Genomic DNA, 15462 nt, shown 5'->3' on the forward strand with positions numbered 1-15462 from the left:
GTGTATATATATGTATGTGTATGTATATATGTCATGTATATGTGTGTGGTATCCCTTTATATTTGTGTATATGTGTGTGTAGGCATTGTGCTAGGAAGCTTAAGGCAAGTTTCCCGCCCCGATCTTAGCACCTTCTATTGTGAACTGGAATCAAGTAGCACATTAGATAGGCTGTTCTGGTGTATTAGCGCCAGGGCCACAAGGTTCATAGACCAGCCGACTGAGCCCACGCCAACCTCTGCTTCCACCATCACATCATTATCAGAGCCCAGTCACCCAGGGGAACGTTTAGAACAGCGTGTCCAAGATAGTAGCCACAATCAGCCCTGGGAACATGGCCGAGCCAGAGTTAGGACAGGCTGAAAATAGCGAATACACATCACACTGCAAAGACTTCCAATGAGACCTGGTCCTCCCGAAATAGCTTGTCAATAATCGTGTGTGTGTGTACGAGTGTGTGTGTGTGAGTGTGTGTGCACGTGCCTGTGTGATTGTGTCAAAACAATGACGTTTTGGACCTACCGAGTTGAGCGAGCTACTACAGAGCTGGTTTCTCCCATTCTTTTTTAGTTCTCTATGCTGTTTTTCTAGAAATTGCTCACTGGCACAGCTGGCCCTGAGCTGCCTCCACTGCTAAGTGCTGAGGCAGCATCGCTCCCCTGCTCTGAGCACACCACAGCTGAGCGTCCAGTCCCAGAGGGTGGGCAAGAGCTCTGCAGACATATAGACAGGACTTAGAGACCGTGTTTCAGAGAGGAACCTGAGCATGAGGTATCTGAGACTGAAGTCTTCCAAAAAGCAGCCGTTTGCCGCTGCCACACTTCTGTGTGAGCCACAGCTTGACTTCCGGACACACACATGGGTTTGTGCTCTCCCTCTTACCATGGCCTCCTAAGGCTACATAGTGAGAGCCTGTCTCCAAAACAACAAAAGCACTGACAGTTTTCATATATAGAAGGCAGTTGGGTTTTTCTTATCAAATTCTGAAGTGTAAACCAAGAGTGTCAGCGGATGGAGTACGGACCTGCTGTGACAGAGGAGAGAAAACGGCCCTGGAAGACGCGGGCTTCCTGCAGCTCCCTGCCGCCCCCTACCGTTGCCCACGCACTCTTTGGCTTCTTGCAGCCACCGACCCTGCCCCAAGCTTGCTCACAAATGCTCACTGGTTGACCCTCTGTGTCAAAATGCTGCTCCCCATACCCCGCACCCTTCTCCACACGTTGGCAAGCCACCCTTCCAACATGGGCACTGGGCCTGGGCCTGGGCAGGTGATGTCCTTACATTGTAATGGTTCGGGGCGGGGGTTTCGGGTTTGACCACTTTCATGAAGATTGGCTGCTGGAACATGCTGGAACACGAATTGCTGAAGTCCTTCTTGGAAACCAAGGTTGACTGGATGGTGTACGCATTGGCGGCGGGGTATTTGGAAATGATGCTGCTCAGCCGAGCACACTGAGGGAGGAGAACAGGATCAGCAAAGTCAAGTGACCCAGGAGCTGTGAGGGACGGCTCAAAAGAGAAGGACCCTGCCCCACGCCCACCGACATTTGCTTGCTTGGTTGTCTGATTGTTGAGACAGGGTCTCACCAAGTAGCCCAGGCTGGCCTAGAGCTCACTGGATAGCTCGGGCTAGCTTCAGACTTCCAGCGCTCCTCCTGCCTCAGCCTCTGCTGCCAGCGGCCACCACGCTCAGCCTAAAGTTGTCCTCCCCCACCCCACCCCCGTAAGAGGCGAGACTGTAGCAAGTTCACAGTGGTAATCAGACCCTCGGGCTTTGAAGGCTACGCTCTTGGGAAACGCAAGTTCAGACCTGTTGACTTGTGTAAACTAACTTCCAAGTATTCATCACCTGTTTGGGACCCGGAGAGAGAGATTTTCCCAGCAGGGCATTTTCACTGCATCCTGTTCCCGGCCCCTTATGCCTGCCTCGTCAGCTGTGGGTGACTCCTGTGGCCGGGAGGGTTAGACTGGTCCCTGTGATGTCTGCAGAGGGCTGCTTCAGGTAGCTTAAAGGGGCAGACAGGGCCGCTCAGAGGTGGCCATCCACTCATGCCTCCTGTTCCTACCAAGTCGCTATTTTCATGCCAGGTGTGGCGGCATACACGTGAGGTCCAGCATTCCGGAGGCAGAGACAGGAAGACAGTGAGTTCGAGGCCAGCCTGAGCTACCCGGTAAGACAAGGTCTCCAATAAATAAATAAATAAATCACCAAAAGCAACAGCAAACCACTGCATTCATAAAACCCTAAAATATTTATGGTTCAACAAAAGCAATTCCAGCCATATCTGGAAACCATGACAAACTATTTTCAGTTCAAAAACAAACACAGATCAGTGTTTGCCAAATGAATGGGGGCAAAAGCCACAGAAACTCGATGATAACATCTCCTTAACCTGTGACAGCATGGCTGGTCTTACAGTCTGATAAAACAAAAAAGTTCCCATAGTTTTATAGTGAAAGCTGAGGAACAACTGCCCTGGGTTTTCTCCACTCCCGGGAGGTCACAGGAAGTGAGGGAGGCTGAGAGCAACCTTTACTTCCCTGCACTCCCTTCAAGAGGGCTGCTGGAGGCGGTTCTCAAAGGTGGTGTGGGGGTACAGGTTTCACCAGAGGCAGGGCTGTCCTCATCTGGATTCTAACCCGGATTCAAAGCCAAGCTCTAGCTGTAAAGACTCCTCAGTGCTCTGGGCAGCAGCCGCAGCCTTCCCTTTCTGGCCAGCTGTTCACAGGGGATTTGGTGGGTGCTTTGGTTTTCACTACTCTGAGCAGCGGATGGACGTCACAGCCACTTCACGGAAAGAGAAAGTCAGCCCTGCTGTGAAGTGGGGTGGGAGGGCCAGCTTCAGCATCAGCGAGCCGCCGCCCGGCGGCCAAGTTCAGACACAATGCTCAAGGGCCAAATGGGTCGCGAGGCACGGCCCTGGGATCTTTTCTGCCCTCAGAGGCTCCTTGCATCTATGTTTGGGGGTGGGGGTGGGGTAGGGGGTGTCTAAAAACTTCCCCGTGAGGCCGAGCTCCCTGAGGCATCAAAACAGGATCAGTGTGGGCAGAACGCACTCTCTAGCCATACGTCCTGCCTTTCCCTGCCAGGCCTGTGGTCTCCGGTTGGGCCCCGCACTGGCAACTGAGAACTTCTCCTTAACACATACTCACTCACTCCTCTGGAGCAGCCTCACCACCACTGTGCCATTCAGAGAGGCCACCCACATCCCCCCCCCCCCCCGCCTCATTTAGCTTCCTGGTCATAGTCATAGAAGATTCTAGAAGAGAAAACTTGGAGTGCCTCAGTGAGGTGCTTTATCATTTGAACTCTGAGAGATGACAAGTCTCCTCAAAGGGTTGGGTGTTGTCGCCCTGACAGTCACCAGGAAGTGTGTAGAATTTATAGGCCCATGGACATTTTTGGGCGGCCTCACCCTAGTCACACTCCTCTGGGCCCTTGTGATCTTCATCTGAGGCCGGAGGCTTGAATTCCCAGAGTCTCAGGATCCAGAAGAGGGGGAAAGGCCCTCCGTCTTTCCTCTGGGCTGGACAGAAACTAGAGACCGTGTTGGGGCCTGCAGCCAGATATTACAAAGCCGTAAAGCCCCCTTCCCAAGAATTCAAAAATGCAAGTGTTTACAGGAATAAAGTTGGGGGCTGGAGGATGGCTCAGACATTCCAGCACGTCACCAGAGGGCGTGGATTCTATTCCTAGCACCCACACCAAACAACTTAGATCTGCCTAGAACTCCTGTTCCTGGGGACCTGGCACCCTCTGTTGGCCTCTGCAGGTACCTGCACTCATGTGTGCATCACCGCCACCTCTGCTCCAGCCCCTCCCCACCACATAATATAAATAAGCCTTTTCTTTAAAACAAGAAGTGTAAAAGCTGAAGCCTTAGGATCATCAAAAGGAGAGGAGCCTCGCACCTTCCTTCTTTCATTTTTTTACGAAGTGCAAGACCTTATTGGATCCCACCTACAGTCAGACCTTCCTGTGCTTCTGTTTCTTGGAGAGGGAGCTGAACCATTCGAAAATTAGCACCAGTGAAGCCTAGCAGGACCCTGTCTGTGTCACCAATCCGGCCCCTTCATGGCACCAAGAAGGAATGGTAGCGTGCTGTCTGACAGAGTTCCCGGAGAGAAGCGAGGAGCTCTGGGTCTAGGGTGACTCAGGCTCTCACAGTGCTAGCTGGTGGCCTGTTTACACTGCTCTGCAATTTCAAAGTCTTTCTCACTGCTGACTGCCCAGAGCCTCCAGGGAGTCTCTGAGGCAACTGGGACACAGAGAAGGGTGACGTGCTTGAGGTCACATTCAGGCTCCACAGCTGAGTCAGTATTAGGCCCGTGGCCAATGCTGGGGCACTGACATGTTCCTCTGAGGGTTGCTTTGGGGTCTTTGTCCCAAATGGTGAGCTTTCGCTCCAAAGCCAGTGTGCCCCTGAGTTCCCCACTGCCAAGCCCAATTCCCAACAAGAGGTGGCTACATTCGGCGGGCCCTAAGTGGGCCCTCTGTGTGAGATTAGAAAATGAACCCCAGTGTAAGGCATCATCTATGTCTATGCAAGAGACTGCTATCTCCTTTAGAGGGACAAGCACACACGTGTGTTCTGTTGACATCAGACTCCAGCTCAGCTCTCTCCTTCGCTGTTCCACCTCAGGCAACCTGGCTCGGGTTTGGCTCTTTCCCTCGCTGCTTGGTTCCCTTAAGGCTGAGTCGTGGCTTAAAGGAAACAGCCTTGGGCACCATCTTCAGCATGCACACACCAAAACAAAACTCAGAGGTTCACTGTCTTCATCCATGGTTGGAGGCTCTTCGTTTACATGTTTGACTGGCAAGAATCCTCAACAAAGATAAAGTCCTAGGAGCTAACGGGAAGTTTCCTGTACTTCAGGCCCAGTGCTTGCTCACATACTCTCTCTACCTCTCCTTCATCCTCTTCCCTCCCCTGCCCTGTGTGTGTGTGTGTGTCTGTCTCTTTGTCTCTGTGTGTGTCTTTTGTTGTTGTTGGTTGTTTCAAGACAGGGTTTCTCTGTGTAGTCCTGGCTGTCCTAGACTCTCCTTGTAGACCAGGCTGGCCTCGAACTCGCAGAGATCGACCTGCCTCTGCCCCCCTGAGTGCTGGGATGTGTGTCTGTCTTTGTCTGTTTCATTCTTGTGAGGGAGTGAGGTACATGCCATGATAGAGCGTGGAGCTCAGAGGCCAGCTTCCTCCTACCACTGAGGTCTTGGCAATCCGGCTCTGGCTGTCAGCTTGGCCAGCGGCACCTCTCATCCTCTGCACCACCAAACTCTGCACTTAGTCTCTCTCTTTTTTTTTTTTTTTTTGTTCCCTCCAACTTCCCAGTGATTTGAACAACCCAGTTATACGAAGCAAGTGTTAAAAGTCATTTCAGGGGAGGACACAGCAGCCACCCTGGCGTATCCAGCCGCCTAGGGAAGACACCTGCTTCTTGCGCTGAAGAGGCTTGGACAACCCAAGTTCTAGCTTCTGCTCCACACGCATCCATGGAGATAAATGGCCTGTAGGGCACGGGGTCGGATTGGAGTTTGTGAAATCACAGAAAGTGGCTGCTGTCTTAATCAGAACAGGGATGGCTGTCCACCATGCCATTACACAGGGAGTGGAGGAAATTACTGACCGGTCAACACCCGAGGGAGGGCTCTCACCGTAGAGGGGAAAGTGCAGGTTCCTTTCTTGGAGAGAGAGGCACTGTTGAACACCGGGGACTGGTGGATGACATTGTAGAACCCAGGGCCCGGGATGTCATCCTGGAAAGGGCGAGAATGCAGCGTCACTGGGCATGGCCACCTCAACACGCTTTCCACCAGCTTTCCATCCATTAGCACTAAGCCTCCCTCTAATCCCATGGGGCAGGTCCACCATTCTCAGGGGTGACAACCTGGCTCCGTGCTTCTGTGACTTGCCCAGTCTCTAACCTGTTTCCAGTGGGAGGGGCCGGAATTCTAATCCAGGTCGGGCCTCCCAAAGCCCTTGCTTTTCCCACTAAGTCCCCATCTTGAGTTCTAAGGGAACAGTGCTTTGGGGAGAGTTTGTTTTTCGTGTCATTAGGGAACTGCGGTGGTATGCATGTCAGTCGGCCTGCGCTGGGTCAGCCAAGCCTGAGGAAAGGGGAGGGTGACCGATTTTACGGTAACCACACCCCACCTGACTCAGCTTCCTCCTGAGGCCTCTAAGAAGGGAAACCGGGGAGTGTTTCTGTTTATAAAGCAAAATGAAACAAAAACAACCTTCATTCTGAATGAGGCCATATTGGACTCGGAGGCCAAGTGAGGCGAGTCATGGGGGCACAAGGGTGAGGAGACTGAGGTGCTGGGGAGCAGCCAGCGGACGCTGTGATCAGAGCTGGCTTTGCTGCTGCAAGCTACCTGAGCTGCCAGGACCTTCTAGCCCGTTTCCGGTGCTAGTTACTAAGGGGGTGCCAGGATTGGCAAAAGCCGAAGTGAGTGGCATGAAATGAGGAGATGCTTCATTGTTGGGACAGCTTCCTGGTCCTGCCCAGCTGCTGGAGCTTTTGAAAGCTAATCTTATTTTCACCATCACCCAATGAGGAAGGGATTACTGGCCCTGTTTCACAAATGAGGCACATGCAGATGGAATTGTCCAAAGTCCAAATGCCGAGTACACGGCGTGTGCTCTTGGAAGGGGGCATGCCACCAGAGCCACCTGAAAAAACAAGCCAGTAAGCAGTGAACTCAGATCTGAGCCCAGACTGCAGACTTTGCTAGCTCTACTCTGTCACCCCAGAAACACCTTGACTCTCCTGTGCCTGCTGCCTGACCCAGGCAGAGAGCTTGAGGTACCACAGGTGCCTTCCAGAAGTTTCCAGTCTAGAGAGCTGGGACAGAGTGACTGGAGTTCATTTGTAAAGAAGAGAGGCATAGGTGCTGTTAGCAGGAACTTGGGGTGAATGTGTCACACACACATACACACACACACACACACGCATGCAGGCAGTGAGAGGAAGAACGGAGGACACAGCCTCCCAGGGCAGAGTCAGAAGCCTGACAGTGTAGTCAGCCTCCCACGGTGCTGTTCATACCCTGTGCCCAGCAGCACACTGAGACCTCAGAGCGGCCGGCTCTCAGACTTCATTAGGAAACTGAGAAGATGGGGTCTGAAGAGAAATGACCCATCTTGCACAACCGGCAAAAGCGAGAGCCAGAATTTGAACCCTGGCATCTAGAGTCCTCTAACTACAGACACCAACTGTCTCTCAGAAGAGACTATAGGATAAAAGAAAAATCTTTCCCCCGGGGTTATGAAAAGTCTGTTCACAGTGCTGTTCAGCTACTTGATCTTGAGCAACTGACCTCACTGGGCCTCAGTTTCCCTATCTGTAAATCTGAGATGCTGAGATCCTAGTGAGGTTCCAGGGTCCCTGTCCCTAGGGAAAACTGCAACAGGAACCGAGTGTTACACGTGACTGATTATGATGATGACATTGATGAGCGCTTCACCTGCTTGTATGTATGTGAAGCACGTGTGTGCCTGGTGCCCACAGAGGCCAGAAGGTGGCGTTGGATCCAGTGGAACTGGAGTTACAGACAGGTGTGAGCTGTCAGGTGGGTGCTGGGAATTGAACCTAGGTCCTCTGGATGAGCAGCCAGTGCTCTAACTCCTAAGGCAGCTCCCTGGCCCCTGATATTGTGACTCTTCTAGGTGTAAGGAGTAGGGGGAAGCCTCGCTCTCGGTGCGCATACCTATGCTCCAGCTCAACCTACCCACTGAAGCTAGAATCACAAACAACAAACAGCTGTTTTTGCTTAAGTAGAGCCCAGGAAGTATTTGGGACATGCTTATGCTAAAAATAATTATCCACCCGCAATTCTACTGTGTCCAAGCATTTTTTTTCTTTGCTAAATCTGACAACTTTGCTGGACATCCATCATCTGGGTCAGGCTGCAGAATGGCTAGAGTCCAGGGCAAACGGGCAGAGGCTGTCACTACTTAGCCTGTGGGGATGACGTTTGCTCTCAATGTAGGTCCAAAGATTCTCTCTCAGACTGAAGCGTGTTGGAGCTGGCCTGTGAAGGGAGCCATTAAAATCCTGATGGTGGTTGTGGAAATCGGCCACTGTAGGGGTATTTCCAGTGGAGACATCAGCCAGGGCTACCATGGTGGGGGAGGGCTGGACTACCTCCTCACTCTCAGGCCACATAACCACCAGAGGGACTCCACAGGTGCAGAGGGCCCTTGGAGGCTGCCAGGAGTAAGGCGGGACTCAACCACCCCCTTGGTCTCTTAGATGAGACACCTCAGAAGGCAAAACCAAACGGAAGTAATTGCCACCACAGCCACCACAGGGTCAGGACCACCTGTGGGCATGGGACTGAGCAAGCAATGATTGGCAGGTGCGTTCCCCCACCCCCGTCACCCAGCACACACCGTGGGTAGCTCTTGGCTGAGAAGCACTTGGAGAACTCATTGGATCGGCAGTCTAGCCACCTGGCCTTGGGATGGCCATGAGGGAGCTGGCATTCAGACCCTGGGCCTGTGTATCTTCCCAGGCTTATTGGGGAGGGCCTACTGTAGAGCCTGGAGTCTACACACTGGGGTTACCATCTTAAATTCTGTCTGACTTCTCTGTAACCTTGCATGGTGTCATCAGAATTTAAACTCTGGCTTCTGACTGTTTGGAAAGGTAGATCTCTTGTCAGACCCTGTGTGGAACTACCAAGTTAGTTAGCTAACTAGTTTGTTTTTAAGGTTTTATATATCCCAAGCTGGACTTCAATTCACTATATACCAAGGATGTCCTTGAACCCATGATTCTCCTGCATGAGCCTCCCAAAGTGCTAAAATTACACGCATTGGCCAACACATTCGATTTCACCATGCAATTTATGAGCCACCATATAGGTGGCGGGAATCAAACCCAGGTCTCCTGCAAGGGCCACAAATGCTCTAAACCACTGAGCCACTTCTCCAGCCCCTTCCCGGTGCAGCTTAAGCGGTGCCCACTGAGAAGAGCAGTGGCCCTGTCCTACCAGGATGTGTTCAGTGAAGTGGAAGGCATCATGTTTAGTACCATGCAATTAGTCACTCCCAGGAAAAGCTAATCTAGGGTAACATCCTAATTTTTAAGAGGAAGAGACAGATGCAGAGGTGGAAGAGACGCCCTTCCAGCTACTTAGCTTGGGAAGCTGGGTAAGATGGAGCAGAAGCTGGGAGTCAGGGAAGAAACCTCCTCGTGGGTGTGAAGTTACCCACACACCTGGAGATAACCATACAGTGCACTCCTATCGATTTACTTAAAGTAAAAATAGATAAATAAAAATTAAAAAGTGCCGGGTGGTGGTGGTGCACACCTTTGATCCCAGCCCTCAGGAGACAGAAGCAGGTGGATCTCTGAGTTCAAGGCCAGCCTGCTCTACAGAGCTAGCACCAGGGCTACACAGAGAAACCCTGTTTCCGGGTGGGGGACAGGTGGAGGAGGAATGCACACATGCCAGAGCACGAGAGGAGAGCTCAGAGGACGACCTGAGGGAGTCAGTTCTGGCAGTAGGTGCCTTCACCACCCCCATCTCCCCAGTACCCCACAAGTGGGGTCCTGACAGGGGATGTAAGCCAGCCTGAAGCTCAGCGGCAGCAAAGGGGAGGGAGTGCCCGCCTCCCTCCGAGGGCGCCGTGGTAAAGCTGGGCTAAGTGGGTCACAGCTCCAAGGTGAGCAGATAACCGGGTGTGGGCCCAGCACAGGGCGTGTGTGGCTCCTGTCTTAAGAAGGGCGTCCAGGCAGGGGAGGTTTCAAATCTGTTGTTAACTTGAATTGCCTCACTAAATTACTGGGTGATGCCACACAAGCGCGGTACTTCTCCATGTTCATTTCCCCCAGGAAAAACAGGAGAATGACAGGCACGGAAGGAATGGGTTCTCTGTGCTTAGGGCACGGGGAATTATATAAGTCCTCAGGAGTTACACAATCCCAACTTTCATGTTTCAGATGAGGAAACTGATGGCCAGATAGAACGGGCAGCTGCTCTCAAGGCTCCTAGCTAAAAACAGAGATGTCATGCTTTCACACACAGGAAAAAAAGCTTTCAAAGGCATAGATGAAAGCTTTCCCGTCAAATGGATGCAACCACGTTGGAAACTTTGGAAGCCAACTTCTGAGTGGTTTCTGAGTGTACGTGATGGGCCTGCAGTTCTGGCTGGTGGCCACGCTGCCTCTGGGGGGCAGGAGATGTGATGGATTTCACAGGGTGCTTCTAGCTCCTGGGTCAGAGGCCTCAGAGCTCGCCATCCCTGGCAGAGCACCTACTGTCCTCCCCAGAGATCAGTCAGCTTTGCCAGGGCTGTCCCAGAAGCCTGCTGACTTTAGTCAACCGAATTTACGGCCTAGAAGACCACAAAGTCGGGCGTGGCTCGGGAGGAAACAGTGAGAGGTTTTGGAGTGAGCTGTGCCTGGGTTGAGGTCTAATTCTTTCGACGTTGATTCAGCAAATATTTATTTAGAGTCTCTTGTGTGACAAACCCTGGGCTGTGTGACCGAGGGTGGGACACTCAGCTCCTTAAGCCTCGGTTTCCTCTTCTGTTAAATGAAGATACTAAACCCTTCCTTTTAGCATTGTTCTGGGGAGCGGTGATAGGATCTAAAAATGCTTTAACACATAGAAGGGCTCAGTCAGTGACAGCTGCTGTTCTTCTTATTGGAAACTGAGCTGCAAACAACGTGGCCACAGATAACTAACACACCGTCATTAAAGCTGATTGATAGGTAGCCACACAGTGAGTGGGAAGAACCCGATCACTAAAATACAGAGAAGCTAGAGAAAAGGGAAAAAGAAAAATGCTAGTCGGGCCAAGTAGCACAAGCCTGTAATTCCAGCTCTTGGGGAGGCAGAGGCAGGTGGATCTCTGTGAGTTGCAGGCCAGCCTGGTCTACAAAGTGAGTCCAGCAAAGATAAGGCTCCACAGAGAAACCCTGTCTTGACAAAAAGAAAAAAGAAGAAGAAGAAGAAGAAGAAGAAGAAGAAGAAGAAGAAGAAGAAGAAGAAGAAGAAGAAGAAGAAGGGAAGAAAAGAAGAGAAAAAGAGAAGAAAAGAAAAAAGAAAAAAAGATGGATGCCTAAGAAAATATTTATCGTCTTGAGGAAGTTACCAGTGATTTTAAAGTATGTGCGTGCTGTAACTTCATGCTGGCTTCAAAGAACCCTGAGGTGATCAGAAGTTAAGAGAACTCAATCTGCTCTGTAGTTACATGGTCTACCTCACAGAGGCAGCTGGGCTTGGGGGTGAGAGCTTTGCCAGGGACTCTGGCTGGCATACCTCCTCACCTGTGTTTCGGAGCCTGAGTTCCCCCCACCCCCCGATGCCATCTGGGGAAGGTGGGAGGACGACAGCCACCTCAGAATGCAGCAGAAGAGAGCTGAGGTGACCGCTTCTTCAAGGGAATGCGCCTCTCGGAGTCCTGCTTCAAAGGATGAGGGGGAGACCAACAGAGACCACTAACCTGGTCCCGGGGGCAGGGGGGGTGCTTCAGAGACCGAGACACCGACTAAGGAGCATGCATGACCCGGACCTCGGTGCCCTGCACACATGGGCTGCTTGGTCTTCATATGGGTCACCTGGCGAGTGGGGGAGGGGCTGTTTCTGACATGGACTCTATTGCCTGGTTTTGGATAACTTCCCCCTGGCAGGGCTACTTTGCCTGGCCTCAGGGGAGGAAGATATGCTCAGTCCCAATGTGATTTGATGTGCTGGGCAAGGTTTATACAGGGAGAGGGCCTCTCCTTTTCTTGGGGGAAGGGACGAAGAGAAGGGGAGACTGAGAGAACAGGAGGGAAGGGGCACCCCTGGGATGTAAAATAGACTAAAAAAATAAAAATAAATTTAAAATAAAGAAGAAAAAAGAAGAACATTTACTATAATTAGAAAAATAAATAAATAAAAGGCTGAGGGCTGTGAAGGTGCTGGGGATGTGGTGACTTGCTATCTCCCCCTGCTGGTGAGAAAGGGGAAGGTCCAATCTCAGGAAGAAGTTAAATGAAGGCGTGCCAGGAAACACAGCAACTTTCTAGACTTGGAGATCTGGAGAAAAGAGGGTTAGATGGAGAAAGCACAGATGTAGGGCTATTTTGTTAACTGTGTTTGTCTGTGTGTGTGTGTGTGTGTGTGTGTGTGTGTACATACCACGGCATACACGTGGAGATCAGAGTACAATTTTTAAAGAGTTGGCTTCTCTCCACCAAGTGGGTTCTAGGGTTCAAGGCTTGATGGCAGGCCGTTTTACCTGCTAAGCCATCTTATCAGCCCCCATCTTTTTTTGGGGGGGGTGTCAACACAGGGTTTCTCTGTGTATCCTTGGCTGTCCTGGACCCGCTTTGTAGACCAGGCTGGCCTCGAACTCACAGATCTGCCTGCCTCTGCCTCCCCGAGTACCAGGATTATGGGCATGCATCGCCATATCCCGCATAGTATTAATCAGGTACTGTTTAAGGGGTTTTATAATGGGGAATCTCGCCACAATCACAACTCTAGGTTTATCAGAGACTTTTTCCCACATGTTATCTGGGGGAAATTATGTAATTCCCTTTGAAGGATCAGAGGGGGGTGTTTTTAGGGATTTGGAAGATTTTGTGTTTTTATTCTTTTCAAAATAAAGATAATTTTGCCTAAATGTGGTGGCACATTTCTTCAGTTCAAGGAAGGAAGACCCTGAGTACCAAGCCAGCTAGGTGACACAAGATCCTGGCTTATGCTTCCCAAGCATGTAACATTCTGTCTATGCAAAGTCCTGGGTGAACCCCCGACACAGCAAATCAATCAATCGGTCAATCGATTCCAGCTTACCTTACTGATAGTCCTTGGAGGACGGGGCGGCTCCTTGGGTGATACTGCCCTCTGCTGTTCATAGAGCAACATGACAACTAATATCCAAGCAAAGAATTTCGAAGGCAATGTCACTTACCATTTTGTGATAAAATCTTCTGGCTTGGCTGTTGAACCCCTTCTTTTCCGGCTCTTGAAGTTTTGATATTTTATTTCTATAGGGGATGGAGTATTGAGTCGGGTATGCAGCAGTAAAGCCTAAACGATAGCGACAAAAAGACCGTCAGCTCCGCACCGCCAGTGTTTGCTCGTCGAAACTGCTGGGCAAACGCCGTGAGGAGTCACCCTAGGCTAGGGAACACAGCTTCGTTGGCAGAGTACTCCCCTAGCGTGCGAAGAGCCCCGGGTTCCATTCCCAGCACCACCAGGTGTGGTGGTACACACCTGTCCTCGAAACACTCCGGACGTGGAGGCAGGAGGATTAGAGATCTAAACTCACCCCTGGCTACATACTGAGTTCAAGGCCAGGGTGGAGTGGCACAGCATGGAGTATATGAGACACTGTCTCAGAAATAAACAAGTGACCAAATGAATCTCAGTGAGCTACAAAAGAGAACTCAATGAGATTCAGGGGCTCTGCCCACCTTTGTGGTTCAGAAAGAATCCTACTTCCTTTTCTAGCTCTTTCTCTTGGATGTGGCTAGAGTCAATATATGCTTATATTGGTAGTTTAGACTTCCTTACTCTTTCTCTACAGGCCCCTCCCGCTGCCATGTGGCTCCCGGATGACATATGACTGAGCTCCACTGCCAGTGTGGCATTTTCTCCTTCTCTTCTCTGTCCTCCTCCCGGTGGCTGCTGAGATTTACAGCTTATCAGCTCTGGGGTTTCCCTTTGAACCTCTAAAAAAATTGTCCTCTTTGAATTAAAAACAAAAATTCAATGCAAGGTCAAAGAACAGCTCCGTGGGCAAGGGCTCTTTATGCCAAGCCTGGCCACATAGGTTTGACCCCTGAGATCCGAATGGTGGAAGGAGAGAACCTATGCCCAAAACTTGTTCTTTCACTTCCACACCCGCTCCACAGCATGCACATACAAAATAAATACGTACAGTTTTTAAAAATTAAAATAGGACTGAAAAGATGACTCCAAGGTTAAGAGCACAGGCTGCCCTTCCAGAGGACCCAGGTTCAATTCCCAGCCCCACACGGCAGCTCAGAACTGTTAGTAACTCCAATTCCAGGAGCTCCAACACCCTCTCTGGCCTCTTCGAGAATAGTATGCATATGGTGTGTAGACCCAAACACATAAAATAAAATAATTGTTTTCAAATTAAAATATTCAGTACAAAAGAGTGAACAAATAAAGAATGAACAAATAGGACAGATAGAAAGCAAACCACAAACCAACAGACCTACTTGGTAATAACCACATTGAATATTAAGTGGTCTACACATTGCAGTTAAAAGACAGGGATTGTCAGACTGGATAAGAAAAAAAAAAAAATAGACCCAACTACATGCTGCCTACAAGAAACACGTTTCAACTATAACACCAGAAAAAGAGTAAAAAGAATGGGGACTCGCAATAAGAACTCAGTTGTCAGGAATAAAGCAAGAAAGACGTGTTACACGTTTAAAACTGAAGAACATGGTTCTTGCTGGACACCTGAAAGCAGCATGTTCTTTGTTGTTGTGGAAGTCCCGCTTCCCTTTCTTACAGTTTCTTCCTATCTGCACTCCAGGGTCAGCAGGGCCAAAGGCAGTCCGTGTGACACGCTCCTCCTAACTGGGCTCTCAGGTACTAGAGTGCTGTCACTTAAGTTCACCAGACCTTTCTGTAGTCTGTCGCCAGGCTTCTTCGGCTTGCCAGGCCCCTGTTCTTTCCAGATGAGGTTGTCCCAGTTGGCAACATTCTTGTACATGTTCCGTCCGTGGCAGGAGAACCTCAGCCTCTCATTCTTCTAAACACCTGGAACAGGATACAGCGTTTGTGGGGGCTGGTTCACACCTCAGCGGCTCTGTGCTAATGGTGGCTTAGGCCGGGGGATCTGGTGGGGCAGAAGCTGAGCACTCGCCGGGACCACCCAAGTTCCGAGCGCACAGTAGTGCCGGAACTGAGGAGGCCACCGCAGGTCGCCATCGCTGCTGCCTACAGCTTCCAGGTCTTTAGCTCTTATTCTTATTATTAATTTAGCTCGGCTGAGATATAATTCACGTACTGCAAAATTCGTCAGTGGTAAAGTAAAAATAAATCTAAGTCTTGACAATGTGTGCAGTTGTGCCGCATGCCACCACGGCTCAGCCATCGAGGTTATCCGTGGCCCGCAGGGCTGCCATGTGCTTTCACAGTCATTTCCCTCTGGGCCTGGCCTCTGCCAATTTCTGTGCTTCCTGTCGCAGCGGCTTCCTTTCTATAATGTGACCCAAGCGCTACCAGCCCATCAGGTGCTACCAACACAATCTCCCTGGGGCTGGAGAGACAGCTCAGGAGTGAAGAGCAGGCACTGCTCCTGCGAAGGACCCAAGTTCGCTTTCCCACAACCCATGCAGGGCAGCTCAAACGGCCTGGAACTCCAGCTGCAGAGAAACGGATGCCCATTCCTGGCCCCCACAGGCACCTGCACTTTTTATGTATAAACAATTCACACACACACACAACTACAAAGAAAAGGGTTACTCTTTTTT

The 15462-nt window shown here is 50.7% G+C and overlaps 1 protein-coding gene across 8 annotated transcripts in view; it reads right to left on the minus strand.

The window, feature by feature from the left end:
• Stpg1 (sperm tail PG-rich repeat containing 1) overlaps nt 1-15462 on the minus strand; it is a 39983-nt gene that overhangs the window by 15719 nt on the left and 8802 nt on the right. For 6 of the 8 annotated variants that reach the window (XM_060379307.1, XM_060379306.1, XM_060379305.1 and 3 more), the window contains exons 2-5: nt 14609-14746; nt 12915-13033; nt 5654-5755; nt 1282-1452 (exon numbers count right to left, since the gene is read on the minus strand). In XM_060379307.1, the coding sequence (XP_060235290.1) occupies nt 1282-1452; nt 5654-5755; nt 12915-13033; nt 14609-14699 (483 nt within the window). In that variant the 5' untranslated portion in view covers nt 14700-14746. The other 2 variants (XM_060379309.1, XM_060379310.1) reach the window with 2 other exon arrangements.

The sequence above is a fragment of the Meriones unguiculatus genome, chromosome 3 (genome assembly GCF_030254825.1).
Source record: "Meriones unguiculatus strain TT.TT164.6M chromosome 3, Bangor_MerUng_6.1, whole genome shotgun sequence".
In the NCBI taxonomy this organism is placed as follows: Eukaryota; Metazoa; Chordata; class Mammalia; order Rodentia; family Muridae; genus Meriones; species Meriones unguiculatus.